General features: G+C 47.0%; 2 protein-coding genes across 2 annotated transcripts in view; both read left to right on the top strand.

Moving 5' to 3' along the window:
* LOC148518906 (gamma-aminobutyric acid receptor subunit pi-like) overlaps positions 1–17981 on the top strand; it is a 107293-nt gene that overhangs the window by 57874 nt on the left and 31438 nt on the right. Inside the window, exon 2 of the mRNA XM_088477008.1 lies at positions 16973–17040. Coding sequence (XP_088333134.1) covers positions 16973–17040 — 68 coding nt within the window. The remainder of the gene's footprint in view (positions 1–16972; positions 17041–17981) is intronic.
* LOC148518907 (uncharacterized) lies at positions 7416–8285 on the top strand. The gene has a single exon (XM_088476937.1). The coding sequence runs from the start codon at positions 7416–7418 to the stop codon at positions 8283–8285; it is 870 nt and encodes a 289-aa protein (XP_088333063.1).

Genomic DNA, 17981 nt, shown 5'->3' with positions numbered 1-17981 from the left:
AGCTCCTGTCAAACCGATGTGGGACAATTCTATTTATTTTTCACCATTGTTGCATAATCTAATTAGGACTTCAGGATTAACCTATTGATACAACAATTAAAACTGAGCCCCAAACATATCATCTATTTTTTTTGTTCATTACTTGTGTTAAAAAAAAAGTTAATGAGGATCCAGCTGACGGACACAGCTGCTACACTGCTGGCAATATAGCATGTGCTAATGCTCTGTGCTGCTAGAAACAATCTGAGGATTCCCTTAGCACACTTGGGAAGCACAGTCCAGATAAGGACATGAAGGGAAGGTCACAGCGCTGTATCATATAGCATTAGATATTGTATAGTCCTATGATACATATATGGGTGACTTTTTCGATTTCAGCTGCAGTAACTGTATCTTAGAAGTAGGGGTGAGCGGGTTCGGTTTTACTCGGATTTACTCGGATCTTTTTATTGGCTATCGCCTATCATGTGTTTTGGATAGCCAATAAAATAAATCCGAAATTGCGGTAAAGTGGCAATAAGAACCGAGTAAAACCGAGTAAAACCGAGCCTGCACATCCCTACTTAAAAGTCATAAGTCATATTACACTGCAATGAATACTCTTTTTACACAAATTAAACAATAGGCACGGGGAACATTGCCCATACTGTACATTTTAAAGAATTATAATTTACATTTGTGTCTTAGCATTTCAGTTGCTCCAAGTCACTTTGATAGTTATTATCAGCATTGTATGGCTATGCCATGTAATGTGTAAGCGTTGTGTGCTGACAGCTTTAGAATTTTGGTACTCAGAGTCAGTGGCGTCCCTTCCCGTGGTGACACCTGGTGCAGGGAGGGATGCCATGTGCGTGTTGCTGAAAGGAGGCGTGGCATCGTGGGAAGGGGTGTGGCATCGCAGACAGGGGACGTGGTCTCCCAGCCCGTCCCCGGCCCGTGGTTATCATCACTGGGGTGGTGGGGGGTGCCGGAGGTGCGGAGTGCCGGCTCCCTCACTGTGACAGAAGCCGAGTGCTGCACTTAATGCTACAGTGCAGCACCCGGCTCCTGTCACTGAGCGGGAGCCAGCACCTTGGTGTCACCCCTCGGCGGGTGACACCCGGGTGCAGCCTGCACCCCCCTTGTGACACCACTGCTCAGAGTGAAGTCACACTTCCAGCAGTTTTCCCTCACAAAATTAAACCATTTTTAAACTTTTATGTATAAAGGGAGAAAATGGTGCTGATAGTGTAGGGTGTAAATGCCCACATGGCGCTGGCCACACCCACACAGCACTGGTCACACCTCCTACACTTCTCACAATAGGCCCTTGATCATTTTCAGTTAGGGTTGGCCATCGGCGGTGTTACCATCGATAGCAAAATAGCAAGTAGCTTTTGATGGCTACAAACTATTCGATGGATGATCCTCGATGGTTTCACCAACCGATGGTCATCCCTGTTTTGGGACTGACTGACCCGTGGGCCAATCAGAACCTGAGGGTGGGGCTTTGCGGGTGCCAGGTGCGGAGCTATGCTCCGAGCCATGGCACCTTGTAAAAAACAACAACAACAAAAAACTTTTGGTTACGCTTAGACATCTGTTTCTCCCCCATCGATGGCAAAAGCATTCGACATCGGCCATAAACCATCAATGATTATGAATCATCGATGGTCGATTGCCATCCCCATTTTCAGCCCCAGGCAGATATGGCATTTAATCTGACCCTTATTAATAGGCCCCTAGGTCTACATGAGAGGAGGTAAGAAAGCCTTAAAGTGCCCATACACGGTGCGATAGGCACCTTGTGCTGCGATGGCCAACATATCGGGACGGTCCCCACACACGGAGTGATCTGCTGTCCGACTGCCCGGTATGCCGGCACCCCCCCCCCCCTCCGCATAGTGCGGCATGGGATCATACATCGCATCCCCAGATCTTATGTGCAGCATGTAAGATCCAGAGGTGAGATGTACGATCCCACGGGAGAGCGCACTGGCCAATATCATGCCCACACACGTTACGATATAGCAGCGATATCGTACCAATCCGTCGGATTTGCTGCTATGTCGCACAGTGTATGGGCGGCTTTAGATTGCAGCTACAGTGGATGGAGCACATGACTAAGATGTAAGAACCAATAGGATAATCTCTGCCATTCTGTGACAAAGAACAATATGTCAGAGCCCATTTATTGTGTTTATATATAGTGAATTATATCTGCCCAGTGTGCCAACTGTCCCATCCACTTAGTGACAGCTGAGTTCCAACATAAATGGCATTTATAAATGTCAGAATGTGGTGTAGTATAAGCAGGTATGACCTTTATTACCAGTTTCCATTTTTGTCAGGCTTTACATTGTGCACCTATACTGTACAGTACAGTAACAAGGTACTGACACTTACTGCACTGGGAAATGCTCTGATGCCGCTATTATTTATTTGTATGATAGGATGCTTTTCCACATGTTCTTGTATAGTATTCAAAATATTATGTACTATGACAAATTCATTTTTAAACTTGTCTGATTAATGGACCTCAGTGATCTGAAACCCTGCTTTGCCATTATTTCTGGTTAGCCAGTAAATGTATTATTTCAAAATCCATTTGGCTTTTTTACCACACGAAGTTATGTACAGTACTTCCACCCAGAAAAATATAAGTAAGTGGGGAACAATGTAGCAGGCTAGCCACAATGGGAGTTTTAAAGATGGACGCATATGCACTCAAATATATGGCAGGGAAACACTGCATATTAAGGTAGCTGAAGGCAGCATATGCCTGATGCTACATAAGACTCTGTATATGGGGGTTAGAGAAGCTCATTGGGTTTTCATGTCAATCTGCCTTATGATTGACAGGCCTAGGCTGGTTAAAACAGCCTATCACAGATTTGGTGGGGAGGGCTTAGCTCACATACTTAAAGAAGGGGAAGCAGTTTCTACTTCCTCTTTGTGACTTGCAAATTCCCACCCGTCCCTACCCAATTGTTGATGCATTGTTTTTGTTATTTATCTTCTTTCAGCTATATTGTGAGGCGGAAAAGCATTGCTTCTCAGCGGCCCAACAGGGCGCAAGTGGTAGTTGCGGGGCGCCTGCCTTTCCCAGGGCAAGTTGTCTCTGCCCTTAAGGGGGGACCTGGGCTTCTTCCTAGAGGTGGGGCTCAGTAGTACTAAGCCAAATGAAAGGGGGTGTAGCCTATCGTAGCTCAGGTTGCGTCAGAGGCCTTCAGGTAGCCTCATTCATAGTTTATTCGTGGGCTAGAGCTCGGAAAGCAATGCTTTTCATTCGCCACCAAAGAGATTTGTATTTAATAAATATTTGTTCAATTTTGATTCCACTTCAGTTGTCCGTGTCTTCATTAAGGTCAGTTAAGACAATAACATCTGTGTAAGGATCTAACGCCTCAGGGCATAGAGGGCTTATAGAGAGTATTTATGTACTGACATAAATTGGACATACTGTATCTGAAGATAGTGTGAGCGAGTGTGTGTGCGTGTGAAGGGGGGGGGCGGAGTGCAAAAAGACTGGAAGAGAGGGATCAGATGCTCCATTTGTGGTTATGTACCTCCCCGTCATTTACACATAATATTTGGAGAAAAAGGGGGATGACTTGTAGAACACCGTATCATTAATTGGTCCTATTGTTGTTAGGGGTATGTTTTTAGTGCTGCATGTGAGGCTTAGTGGGCTGATACAAAGCCTCTTTGTTCCTGTTTTCTCACCCTCCCGCTCAAAATTTTTGTTTTTGGTGGTACTTTTGTCGTTTTTCACAGTGGGAAACAGCGTCAGGTCACCACTTCGGGTGCAAATTTGGTTGTTTAGTTATTATAATCTTTGGGTGCGCTCACCTTTCATTGACTTGTTAGATCGCTGCGTCATCACCCTTCCGGGTGGGTAGTCATGTTAGAGGGTTGGGTGGATACCTATTGTTGGCAGTTGTTATTGTTTGGTTTGTGTGCACCTTTGGCGGTATCTGCCGGTAATGGATAGCGTTTTGTTGTGTATTACATTGTTGGAGTTGGCCGATTCTGGACCTCCTTTCTTTGCCGCCATACTTCATTTCATTTAAGTATATTTGAATATTCTTAATTTGTTTTAAAGAAATAGCTAACAAATGAGTAAAATACATGTCTCTGGAGTCTTTATTAATATTATGGTTTATTTATGAATGTGTTAATTATATGGTGTGTAGTGTCCCCACTAGTCTGTTTTAGCAGTGCGTCGCGTCCCGCCCCAATTTATAAATGCTAAAATGTGCCCTGCCCATATGGCGGTGCACCGCTGAATCAGCCGGCCAGATGCCGTCCCCACCCATGTGACACAGTGTCCTGCGGGAGGCAAAATTTGTGGTGCAACAATCGCCGCCAGGGGGAATTGATGCCTTGTGCATGCGCACGGCATCTGTTCACACTGCAGGGTGAGCTTGGGGGCAGCCCAGTATCTCAATGAGTGCTGGGCATGCCCCCACAGTGATGTAATGGGGGCGCATCTCAAGAACATTTTGCCTTTTCTGACACACGCGCAAAAGTGCCCTTTTGCTGGCCAGGTGCCCTGCCGCATGCCCCACTAGAATGAACACTAGGTGTGTACACGGGACACCCCTAAGACGATTGTAAGTTTAATGTCCAAAATAAATAGGCCCCATAGACACCTTAGTACAGTATGTAGCAGATTTAATATAATTTACTAATCTGTGCTAATGCTGCCATACATATAAGCCGAGGGGGACCCAGTGGCAAATAAATACTATAGAATCAAAAAGCTGCAGCTACAGATGTGTCCACATAATCTATCCTAAATAAGCCATGTGGTGCGAGATGCCTGGCACCTCAGGCCCCCTGCACCTATGTTAGCGCTGGGCATCTTTTTCACACGTTTTTATCACCCTAAGATACATATTAGTGGCAATGTGATGCGACTAGGATGCATGAGGTGACTGAGCTGATTAATTTGAAATGCACCACTTGTATATCTGTCTGCGGCTGAGGGCCGTATTCAGTTAGGTGCAAAAAGTCCCAGACTTTTCGCATGCCGGAGTTTCCGCCATCATCGCTGGTTTTGCATGCTGAAAAGTATTGTGCGCGTCCCCACTTATCCCCATATTCAATTCCAAAGGACGTGAAAACACGTCCCGGCGAAACTCAAGCAGGTGAATAGTGCTGTCAGATTTCTGGAAATCAGCCTGACACCCCCCAAAAGATAAAAAATAAAGTGGTCGCTCATATCAGCTTAATGGTATTACACAGGTGCTTGTAAAGGGCAGGGTTTACTCTGAACCACAGAAGAAAAGGGTGTTCCCTCCAGCACACTGCAACAATATCAGCAAAAATACTTGAACTCTACATCATAATAGAAATTGAGAGGTATTAGTTGCATACATTTGAAAAAATATATTATTATGCGCCGGGACAGCATCAAGACTCCTCTATACCGGCGTCCCTAACATTCAGGAGTTCACGTCTGAGGCGCAGGGAACCCCAAAAGAATCCAGCCAAAGACCATCCCCAGCGCATCACACTTCACTATCACCTTCTTTCCTTTTTTCGTGTGATGCCCTTGGGATGGTCCTTAGCTGGATTCTTTTGGGGTGCCCTGTGGGCAACAGCGCCCCGAAGCGTAAGAATCCGGTCGCAGGCAAATCGCAGGCCATTCCTTTCGTTAAAGGGAAATGTTTTGCCTTTAACAGTGGACAATGCGACAGGGGTGCGAAGTGTTGTTTTCGTCACTCCTGTACTAGCTGCAGCGGAAACCACTCCGCCAAAGATTGCACTAAGACAGTCGGGTCTTCAAGCACCCCTCGCGGCGACAACACCAAGTAGTCTGGAGTTGGCTCCGTCCCCGATTCGTTTGCCAGCATTGAGCAGATGGTTAAGTTTTTACCCGGATAGGGCATCCGCAGAGTTTTTATTTCACGGTTTTTCATTCGGTTTTCGCATCCCGGTTGTAACACCTGTTACAGCTGTAGCTTCTCGCAACCTGCGCTCGGCCAGAATGTACCCCGACGTGGTCAGAGAAAAAGTGGGTGCAGAACTGAGATTGGGGCGCATGGTCGGTCCTTTTTCTGAACCTCCCATTCCCAATTTGTGCGTATCGCCACTGGGTGTAGTCCCCAAAAAGGTCACGGGTAAGTTCAGGCTCATACAACACTTGTCGTACCCTGTCGGCCGGTCTGTTAACGACGCCATCGAGCCTAACATTTGTAGCGTGAGTTACCAATCTTTTGACGAGGCACTACGGCTTGTTAGAAGTTTTGGGCTCGGGGCACTAATGGCGAAGGTGGATATCGAGTCTGCCTTCCGTTTGTTGCCATTACACCCCGAATCTTTCCGGCTGCTGGGTTTTAAGTTCGACGGTTCTTATTATGTGGATCGCTGTTTGCCTATGGGCTGCGCAGTCTCTTGCGCGTTCTTCGAGAAGTTTAGTACTTTTCTTCAATGGTGCATTCAGACGGGTTCCGGTCATGCAGGTATTACACATTACCTGGATGAGTTTTTAGTTGTGGGACCAGCGGGTCATACCACGTGCGGCGATGTGCTTTTTTCAGTTCATTGTTCCATACCCTTGGGGTGCCCATCGCGCATGAGAAAACAGAAGGTCCAGACACGTGCTTATCCTACCTGGGGATACAGATAGACACATCGGCCGGCTGTTGTCGCTTACCTGGGGACAAGGTTCAGCGGTTGGGAGAGCAGATTAGTCATTGCATAGCGGCAAATAAGGTTTCATTATGGGAAGTGCAATCGTTGTTAGGGTTGTTGCATTTTTCATGCCGTGTGATACCAATTGGGAGAGTTTTGTGTAGGAAGCTGGAGAGGGCCACTTCGGGTATATCTTTACCCCATTACAAATTGCGACTGCCTAGGGAAATCAAGGACGATCTGACTTTGTGGATGTTGTTCTTGGACAAGTTTAATGGAGTTAGGATTTGGCCCTCCCCGCCCGTCAATAGCAAGTGTCTCCAGCTGTTCACAGATGCGTCAGGGGCATTCGGTTTTGGCGCTTATTTTGATGGCGATTGGTGCGCCGAGCCTTGGCCGGAGGCTTGGCATGCCTCGGGTTTGACGGCTAATATGCCTCTATTGGAGCTTTTTCCAATAATTGTTGCCGTTGAGCTCTGGACCCACAAATTGAGTAATCGGAACATTGTGTTCTGGTGCGACAATTTGGGGGTTGTGCAAGCCATTAATAACCAAAAGTCGTCTTTCATGCCCGCTTTGCGCTTAGTCAGGCATTTGGTCCTCCGTTGTTTAGAGGCGAATATTGGTTTTAGGACGTGCCACGTCCCGGGGACTGACAACTGTATAGCAGACGCATTGTCACGTTTCCAGTGGTTGAGGTTTAGGGGCTTAGCTCCTAAGGCGAGTTTGCAAGGTTTAATTTGTCCTCCTTCTGTGTGGCAGATTGTCGAGCCGGCATAGAAGGGCTGGCGACCATGGCATTAGCGCCGTCTACGCGTCGCGCATACCTTGCGGCCTGGAGGGATTGGGAGCACTTCCTCGGGTCAGAGGTTGCTTCAGGTAAGACAGAAGAGCAATGTCTTAGCGCTTTTGTATGGGGCTGTTACGAAGGAGGCAGATCCAGGCCGTCCACTAGCACAGCCCTAGCTGGGATTGCTTATTTTTCAAACCTATATGGCAGAACAGATCCAACTAAATCCTTTTTAGCTTCTAAAGCCATGAAAGGATGGGCTCGTTGCGACAAGCCCAAGGAGGATAGGAGGCGGCCCATTGACCTTTCGTTGTTGCGTTCGCTAGTCGAAATAGTCACGACGGTAGCTGCGGATCCACACGAGGCAGCTCTGTTCCAGGTTGCTTTTTCAATGGCTTTTTACGGGGCCTTTAGAATCTGCGAGCTGGTTGCGTCATCCAAGGGATCGTTGGATTCTGGAATGTTAGCGGAGAATGTAGTCCTTAGGGCAGATTCCCTGTTGTGCAAAATTCACCTCTCAAAAAACGATCAGCTGGGCCGGGGACGATGGATCACCCTCAAGGAGCAGCCTCAGTCAACAGCGTGCCCCATTTCGTTGGCAGTTAAGTTTGCCAGTTTACGCCCCGACGGCTGTTCTCACTGGCTGGCGCACGCTAATGCCTCTCCCCTCACAAAATTTCAATTTTCAGCTGTATTTAAGCGTTGTTTACTTCCCTTAAAATTGGATACGTCTGTGTACGGCACTCATTCTTTTAGGATAGGGGCTGCCACGTGCGCTGCGGAGGAGGGCATGTCAGTTAGCAGCATTCAGTCGCTTGGCCGCTGGAAATCGTCCGCTTACAAGCGGTACATCCGGCCTACCACCAGCAGCTAGGAATGCGCTCCCTGCGGGGTTGACCCAGACTTTTACTCGTCACCATTGTGGGGGTGTGAAGGGATTTGTCCGAAAGTAATTTTTTTTACCTCGGGGGAAAGAAAGAAAGAAATGAAAAATGAATGAATAAAGAAAGAAATTAAACAAAATAAAATGAATGAATAAAGAAAGAAATATAAAAATAAAAAATAAGAAAAAAAAAAAAATGAAAAAAAAAAAAAAAAAACAACAACAAAGAGTTTATACCCCCGAGGGTTTTTTTAGATGGTTTTACCTTCACCTGGGTCGCCTGCTCCTTTCCTCATTATCGCGCTACCCCTCCTTTCCTCCCTTCCTTCCCTCGGCTGCCCAATTATGTTTCATATTGGTGTTGTTTGTTGTGAAATTGTTGTATTGGCCTGTATGTCCTTGTTAATGGATTAGCATTAACTGTTTTGGGATTAATCTGATTACAGATACATCTCAAGACGGCTCGCCTATTTGGTTTATCGGGCATTCCTTCATTTACTGGGTGGGGCAATCCACCAGGGCAGCAGGTCTATTGGGCGGTCGGGAGGTTAGGTGGTTAGGTGTCAGGGGGCTTAGATGGGAGGGAATCATTCCACTTGTCACTGAGTCCATTGCAAAATGGGGGACACCCGGGTGCTTGGTTTTGCATGCCGGTGGCAGCGATCTGGGGAGAGGGACAGGTATCAGCCTTATACTTCGTATTAAAGCTGATTTAGAAGAGGTGCAGTCTCGATGGGGTCCTATTAGAATAATATGGTCTGACATCACCCAACGTCAAGTGTGGCGATGCCCTTACAGCGCGGCGGTCTTAGACCGGACGAGGAAAAAAGTCAATGCTTCTGTTGGTAACTTCGTTGCAGCAAGATGGGGTTCTGTCATTAAACACCCTTATGTCAAATATGATGACCCCAGTTTGTTTCGTTCGGACGGGGTGAACCTTAATGAAGCGGGCATGACTCTTTTTTTGCGTAGCCTTTTCTCCGCATTTGGGGTGGAATTGTAGTTTTGGTGGCGTGCTGCGGTTCTGTTAGACCTAGCATTGGCGGAAAAGCATTGCTTCTCAGCGGCCCAACAGGGCGCAAGTGGTAGTTGCGGGGCGCCTGCCTTTCCCAGGGCAAGTTGTCTCTGCCCTTAAGGGGGGACCTGGGCTTCTTCCTAGAGGTGGGGCTCAGTAGTACTAAGCCAAATGAAAGGGGGTGTAGCCTATCGTAGCTCAGGTTGCGTCAGAGGCCTTCAGGTAGCCTCATTCATAGTTTATTCGTGGGCTAGAGCTCGGAAAGCAATGCTTTTCATTCGCCACCAAAGAGATTTGTATTTAATAAATATTTGTTCAATTTTGATTCCACTTCAGTTGTCCGTGTCTTCATTAAGGTCAGTTAAGACAATAACATCTGTGTAAGGATCTAACGCCTCAGGGCATAGAGGGCTTATAGAGAGTATTTATGTACTGACATAAATTGGACATACTGTATCTGAAGATAGTGTGAGCGAGTGTGTGTGCGTGTGAAGGGGGTGGGGGCGGAGTGCCAAAAGACTGGAAGAGAGGGATCAGATGCTCCATTTGTGGTTATGTACCTCCCCGTCATTTACACATAATATTTGGAGAAAAAAGGGGATGACTTGTAGAACACCGTATCATTAATTGGTCCTATTGTTGTTAGGGGTATGTTCTTAGTGCTGCATGTGAGGCTTAGTGGGCTGATACAAAGCCTCTTTGTTCCTGTTTTCTCACCCTCCCGCTCAAAATTTTTGTTTTTGGTGGTACTTTTGTCGTTTTTCACAGTGGGAAAGAACGTCAGGTCACCACTTCGGGTGCAAATTTGGTTGTTTAGTTATTATAATCTTTGGGTGCGCTCACCTTTCATTGACTTGTTAGATCGCTGCGTCATCACCCTTCCGGGTGGGTGGTCATGTTAGAGGGTTGGGTGGATACCTATTGTTGGCAGTTGTTATCGTTTGGTTTGTGTGCACCTTTGGCGGTATCCGCCGGTAATGGATAGCGTTTTGTTGTGTATTACATTGTTGGAGTTGGCCGATTCTGGACCTCCTTTCTTTGCCGCCATACTTCATTTCATTTAAGTATATTTGAATATTCTTAATTTGTTTTAAAGAAATAGCTAACAAATGAGTAAAATACATGTCTCTGGAGTCTTTATTAATATTATGGTTTATTTATGAATGTGTTAATTATATGGTGTGTAGTGTCCCCACTAGTCTGTTTTAGCAGTGCGTCGCGTCCCGCCCCAATTTATAAATGCTAAAATGTGCCCTGCCCATATGGCGGTGCACCACTGAATCAGCCGGCCAGATGCCGTCCCCACCCATGTGACACAGTGTCCTGCGGGAGGCAAAATTTGTGGTGCAACAATCGCCGCCAGGGGGAATTGATGCCTTGGGCATGCGCACGGCATCTGTTCACACTGCAGGGTGAGCTTGGGGGCAGCCCAGTATCTCAATGAGTGCTGGGCATGCCCCCACAGTGATGTAATGGGGGCGCATTTCAAGAACATTTTGCCTTTTCGGACACACGCGCAAAAGTGCCCTTTTGCTGGCCAGGTTTCTGGAAATCAGCCTGACACCCCCCAAAAGATAAAAAATAAAGTGGTCGCTCATATCAGCTTAATGGTATTACACAGGTGCTTGTAAAGGGCAGGGTTTACTCTGAACTACAGAAGAAAAGGGTGTTCCCTCCAGCACACTGCAACAATATCAGCAAAAATACTTGAACCCTACATCATAATAGAAATTGAGAGGTATTAGTTGCATACATTTGAAAAAATATATTATTAAGCGCCGGGACAGCGTCAAGACTCCTCTATACCGGCGTCCCTAACATTCAGGAGTTCACGTCTGAGGCGCAGGGAACCCCAAAAGAATCCAGCCAAAGACCATCCCCAGCGCATCACACTTCACTATCACCTTCTTTCCTTTTTTCGTGTGATGCCCTTGGGATGGTCCTTAGCTGGATTCTTTTGGGGTGCCCTGTGCCTTAGACGTGAACCCCTGAATGTTAGGGACTGGCAGATACAAATGCCATTAGAAAGAGAGTCTAAGCTATAAACCCTGTATGGGCTATCAAAAGTAGTGGTTCAAATGGAGGCTCCACGAAGAACTACTGCCAAATCCCAAGGATCCCCTAGGGAGGATTTCCAGAGAACACCCTGAAGGAAGGTCTGGACACCCGGGAGTGGAGCAATTCCACACACGAACCATACTGACAGTGCAGAGACCCTCACTTTCAGGGAGGCCAGGCGGAGGGCTAGATCCAATCCAGCTGGAAGGAATGCCAGAACTCTGGAAATCCTAAACTCCTGAGGATCGTAGCTAGAGGTACGATACCATGAGAAATATGTACGCCACGCTCTGTAGTAGATCCCAGTAGAAGCTGACTTACGCACTCTAAACATCCCGATGATGACAGAGCCAGTGAATCCTTTGGACCACAGTAGGGATGCAGTCAAAGACAGACGATCCAGATCCAGGAAAAGGCAAGTTACTGAGACAACAGGTCCAGACATTGAGGCAGCAGGAACGGAGAGTCGATGGAGAGACTCTGAAAATCTAAGTACCAGTGATGTCTGGGTCAATCTGGAGCCACCATCGAGAACCTCCTTCTCGATTGAACTTATGTAAGAACTCGAGGAAGAAGGGAGACCGGAGGAAACAGGTACACAAATTGGAAGGTCCCATACACTGACAACGCCTCACCAAAGGTTACTCCGGTATCTCTAGTTCTGGACCCTAACACCGGCAGTGTGTGATAGAGTCAGGAGGCCATGAGGACCACCTCTGGGAGGCCCCATCTGCTCATTAGGAGTTGAAATCTCTCTTGGTGAAGAGACCAGTCCCCGGGATGCATGTCATGACGGCTGAGGAAATCCGCTTCCCAATGGAGAACCCCCGGAATAAACACTGCAGAGATGGCCGGGAGGTGACCCTTGGTCCATGTCAGAATGTGTGACACTTCTGTCATTGCTGTCCAACTTCCAGTGACTCCTAGATGTAAGCCACTGTTGTGACATAGACGGATTGAACCTTTACAGGTTTATCATGAAGTATGTGTTAGGCCAGAGTAAGGGCCCTAAGACAGCTCGAAGTTCCAATAAGTTGATTGGCAGGGTTGAATCAACTGACGTCCAATGGCCCTGAAAGGAGTGCGGACCGGTCACTGCACCCCAGAGAGAGGCGTCCGTTGTAAGGATTACCCAGTCCGGCGACCCTTGGTTAGATGAGATGGCCATAGCCACCCAGATAGAGACAGACGCACCTCCGGAGAGAGCATTGATCTGATGGAGAAACCCGTTCCACCTGGAGAGGATCAGATTTTGCAAAGACCTGGAATGGAACTGAGTATATTCCACCATTCCAAAGGTAGACACCATGGATTCCAGAACCCGCATTACTGAGTGTAAGGACACTCGTCAACTGTGGAGACATCTGCGCACTCGCAGTTGAAGAGTGGAGATCTTGTCTGACATCAGAAAGATTCTCAGATTCTGAGAATCCAGCAGGGCTCCTGGATGATTCATACCCTTTGAGGGATTCAGGGAGGACTTTTTCCCAGTTGGTTAACCATTCGTGCTCTTGAAGGTAAGCAATGGTTAACTGGAAATGGGTACCATAGTGATCCTGCTAAGAGCAGGAGACCGTCCAGATACAGGAGCAGTCGGATACCCTGTGCAGGTGGGCTGTCATAAAAGCCATAAATCTGGTAAACCCCGGTGGGGCTGTGGACAGTCCAAAGGGCAGAGCCTGAAAATCGGAAGAATTGCTGTGGCACAGCAAACCTGAGATAACACTGATGAGAGCACTCTATAGGTACCTATAGGTACGCGTCCTGAATATCCAGCGATACCATAAAATCCCCAGGTTCCATAGCTGGGATGATGGAGGGTAGGGGTTCCCTCCTGAACCTAGGCACCTTTAAGAATTGGTTCAGGGATTTGACATTGAGGATAAGCCAATGAGGACCATTCGGTCTCTGAACCAGAAAGAAAGTAGAATAATAACCAGTCCCTCTCTGAGATAGTGGGGCTGGCATAATTACCCCTGCTTACAGCCAGAACTGTATAGCTTTCTGGATTGGTAAGGCCCTGTTCAGGTCTGAAGAAGTGCCTGTGTAGCAAAACAGATAGGGAGGCCATCTGAGCAATGAGAGGTCGTACCTGTGAGAGACCCTATCTTTTACCCAAGCATCCATGGTGGTTTAACACCAGCACTGGGCGAACTGAAAAAGTCGTTGTCTCCCTCTGGGATCCCCCAGATGAAGGCCTGTCCCGGCAGGCTGAAGGTTTATCCTTACGTTTAGAAGCAGGGCATCTGGAGTTCCAGATCTGCTTTGTTCCGGGTATGGAGGCCCTCATGGAGGCCGACAGCCTAGGAAAAGACTGGTCTTTAGGCTTTCCTTGAGGACAAAAAGAAGTAACGGAATTAGTCCAAGGCCTTGTAGTGGAAGTCGCTGAAGGCGGAAATTTGCCATTTGTGTCACTGCCAACATTGCTACAATCTTGTCAAGGTTAGGACCAAACAAAATCTCCCCCTTATAGGGTAATCCATTTCAAGGCCTATCTTGGAGTCGACCTCAGCCTTCCAATAGCTCAGCCATAAGGTAAGGAGGGCAGATACAGTTGCAGTCTAAACCCTGAGACTGGTAACCAATGTTGTTGCTCCAACATCTAAAACTGTGTCTTGAATGTGAGCAGCAAAAGACATCTGATCCCCCCAAAAGTTTTTGAGGGAAAAAAGTCTACAAATGCATCAGCCCAGCTCTCAATATCATTAGCCACCCCTGCGATAGCCATGGTTGGACTGCCAACATCCCCTGAAAGTGAGTATATTGGTTTCAGGCAAAGCTACCACCTACGTAGCAATAGAATCTGTCCGGGCAGAGATGGGAGGCATAGTAGCGCTCTTAATCAGATGAGTAACATGAGAAACCATCCCAGGAGATGATTCCTATTACTTGTAATGACCCCCAGGGAATAGGTAACATGAGGCCAAACGCTTTTGTGATACCTCTTATCTGGCGATTGCCAGACCTGCTGGTCAGAGGGGGAAAAACAGCCGAAGGCACTTTAATGCTTAAACTGAGTGTGATTTAACTTAGGTGCAGGTTTGACATCCTCTATAACTAGGATGGACCAGACCGCCAGCACCCAAGCAGGGATAATATTACTTGATTTAGGCTCCCACTCGTGTGAAAGGAATAGGAGTCCGATACATTATCCAGATCACCCTTGGCTGACAAACTGTGTTAGATAGCCTTGCAGACTGATGAGACACCACAGAACGTTTATTACGCCTTCTTGTGTTTCTTAGAAAAACAACATCTACCATTTCTGGCTGTTGTGGTAATCCCTGCAAGGGAAATGACAGACTGTTGTGGTATCTGAGGGAATTGCATGTACTGTGAAAAACCCTGGTATGGAGCAACAGTCTGTGTCACAGGGGTAAATTGCAAGAACTGCGAGACAACCTGAGAGGGAAAGGTAGCATGTTAAGGTAACCCCAAGTGGGTAACAACCATGGGGGCCGCCAGGCGTTCCGCAATGGAGGCCAGGGTCTTGAGAAACAAACCACCCGAGGGGGTCCTATAAGGGGCCCGGCACCTGATGGCACCATAAACATAACCCTTCCTGAGTCAAATCCTCCGTACTCACACCTGCAGCACATGACTTGCAGGATAGCAAAAATTGGGTGCAGTATTGTGCTCTATTTCCTGGTCAGACGTATCTGACTCATTGTGGTAATATCAAGCAGCGTTATACTGGTCCAGACTGGCGCTAATATTAGCTGCAGGGACCCATTATCAGCGTATGTAACACACAGTTCCACTTAAAATATGGCAACGTGCAGCATGCAACAGTATATGACAAACCTCACAAATAATGACAAGTATATATATGTGAGGTCTCAGAACCACCCTAAGTACACCTGTATTAGCGCAGATTGTAAAGAAAAGGGATAGATATACACTGACAGGTGAGAGAATAAAGCACAGACAGTCAGCGCTAGCAAAAGTCACATACAGTGCAGAAATATATACACATAATTGTTAAATATAATATCCTACAAATGGCACTACATTCAACTGCTCAGATTCAGTGTCTGGGGAGGCTATAGCGCTGTGTACACTGACCTAAATGGTGAGGTATGCAGGGGGACTGGACCAAGTGCTTTCCTAGGTGTTCTGTGCTGCACCACATAGTAAAATGTCCGCCGGAGACCTCAGAGGAAGTGTGGCCCGCAGAGGAAGCAGCTCAGGGATGCTGGACCTTAGGCTGGAAAGGCGCACTGAGCTGAGGGCAGGAGCCGCTACAACATGGAAGGCTGCTTCCCCTGGCCGGCTATTAACCCCCGGGACGCCGGCTCCTGCTGCCGATCTTGAAGTCCCTGGTGGTCTAGTGGACACGCGGGGTATGGGGGGGGGGGCCCGCTGCCACTGCCGAGGCAATAGACTGCATAAATGTGCGGATCACCGATCCTCGCCATACCTGTTCCCCATCAATCCGGCAGCAGTCCTGGGCGCCCGCAGACTCCGGCTAGCACAGACTCTGGGGTCCCACCGAGATCCCGAGATCTGTACTGGTATCGCAGCGCCGGCGGGGTGATGGAGCGACAGCTTGGACGTCCAATGGACAGTCCGACGCTGCCGCTCTGAAGAGTCTAAAGTAAATAACAAAACAAAAACTCATAAAATAAAACATAGCTATGGGCTGTTCTAATCGGCACCCCCTGTGATAACGGTGCCCCGGCTCCGGCTGGGCACCAACTTAAACTGAGGTGCCTCTGGCTTCGGGGCGGGGTTATAGGGAGAGTGGACCCAGTGCATCCTGGGAGCTGAAAGCTTTAACTGCGTGGTGCCCGGATTTGGTTCCCAACCTATACCCCAAGGTCAACCCTGTGGACCCCCTATGGACCCTGGAGAAGAAACACATATTTAGGCAGAATATAGACAAATTATATTTGTAAGAACCACTTGAGTTTGAAAAAGACCACAGGGCTGCAAAGTGTTCTGCTCATATATCCACTTTATTTTCCTTTTTGCTAACTTGGTATCTCTATTATTATTCCACAAATCATCTTTAACCATATCCAAGCCCCAGAATTTAATTACAGGTATGTGTTTAGCTGAGACATTATGTACCAATTTCAAATGCAATGAGAAGGGATGACTTTCATTGTCATTTCTAATATTCCTAACGCATTCTGACCAGCGGACTTTGAGGGTTTTGCCTATATAACTTATTACAGGAACACTGAATAGCATATATTATTATTATATAGCAGCATTTTTAGTGTTGCACTTTATGAAATGTATCTTGTACATATGCCCACGACTTCGAAATTGGTTAACTTTCTAATGTCTGATGCACATTTTATCATCCTGGTAATATTACTGATGCTGTACCAATTTGGAACTAAGCTGTGTGCCAGACCTGTTTTTATTTGCATTGTAAGATTTTAGGGCTATTTGCCTTTGACAAAAAGACCTCACAGTGACTTAAAGAAGGTCTGTCATTTCATTATGCTATAGAGAAGAACAAAGTATTTTAGCCCAGTATATTTTAGTACAGCTCCTCTAAATTGCTTATTTTATAGTAATACTGATGAGATGCAGACAGCTGTTCACCTGCATGATTCTATGGCTAATTTTCAATGTGATTAATGCCTTACAGATGGACCTGTGACAGTCGGAATGAGTTTGGATATTGCCAGCATTGATACAATATCAGAGATTAACATGGTAAGAATCGGTACAGTTACACTACTTCTTGGAATAAAAATCTGAATGTTGTAGCAGAATTTGCATGTTCCTAGATTGCAACTCGTAAACTGTGGTATTGCCTCAAAAAACCAGGCACTTGGTCTAATTATTATTAAATTAGTAGTATAATAATTTGTACAGTTATCTTATTTAATACTATTTGGAGTTTAGCCTTACAGAGCCAGGGATTGGGAACATTTTCAAAATGGCGAAGCTACACCAACATTCCAAAACTTTATATAGATCATTCGATAAACAGGAATGCTGCCACTGGTGCTATAAAAGACTGACAGTGTATAGATAGATAGTCAATAGGTCGACACCAGATGGTCGATATGCAATAGGCCGACATGGTTATAATGTTGACAGTTAAAATGTCGACATGGACCAAGTTCGGCAGGTCAAAATGGTCGACAGAGTCAAAAGGTCAAATTTTTTTGTTATTTTAACCCTAATCCTCACCCTAACCCTCCCCCTAGTGCAGGGCTTGACAAATTTTTCTAAAACCTAGGAGCCAGGATGAAAGTGTAGGAGGCAGACCTTCCCCCAGGGCACATTACTGAGCACCTACGCTCCAGGCAACCAACCCCCATGGCCACACCACTAATGGTAAACCACCCTCCCACAGCCACATTATTGAGCATCTAACCCGCCTCTCCAGGCAACCAACCCCCAGAAAGACCACCCCTCCGCAGCCAAAAAACCCGGGCAAGAAAATCCACCGCCGGCAGTGGGCGACCTAAATAATGGTGGGCCCAGATGCAAGAATATGCTTTGGGCACCCCTATGCAGTGCCCCCAGTAGTGGTCCCCCCTATGCAGTGCCCCCAGTAGTGGTCCCCCCTATGCAGTGCCCCCAGTAGTAGTCCCCCCTCTGCAGTGCCGCCAGTAGTAGTCCCACCTCTGCAGTGTCGCCAGTAG

This window comes from Taudactylus pleione, unplaced genomic scaffold, assembly GCF_031769625.1.
Source record: "Taudactylus pleione unplaced genomic scaffold, aTauple2 ptg000198l, whole genome shotgun sequence".
NCBI classification, from domain to species: domain Eukaryota; kingdom Metazoa; phylum Chordata; class Amphibia; order Anura; family Myobatrachidae; genus Taudactylus; species Taudactylus pleione.
This window is presented reverse-complemented; position numbering and strand designations above follow the sequence as displayed.

Coding starts and splice junctions, on each gene's coding strand:
- LOC148518907 (XM_088476937.1), top strand. CDS start 7,416: ATGGCATTAGCGCCGTCTACGCGTCGCGCATACCTTGCGGCCTGGAGG.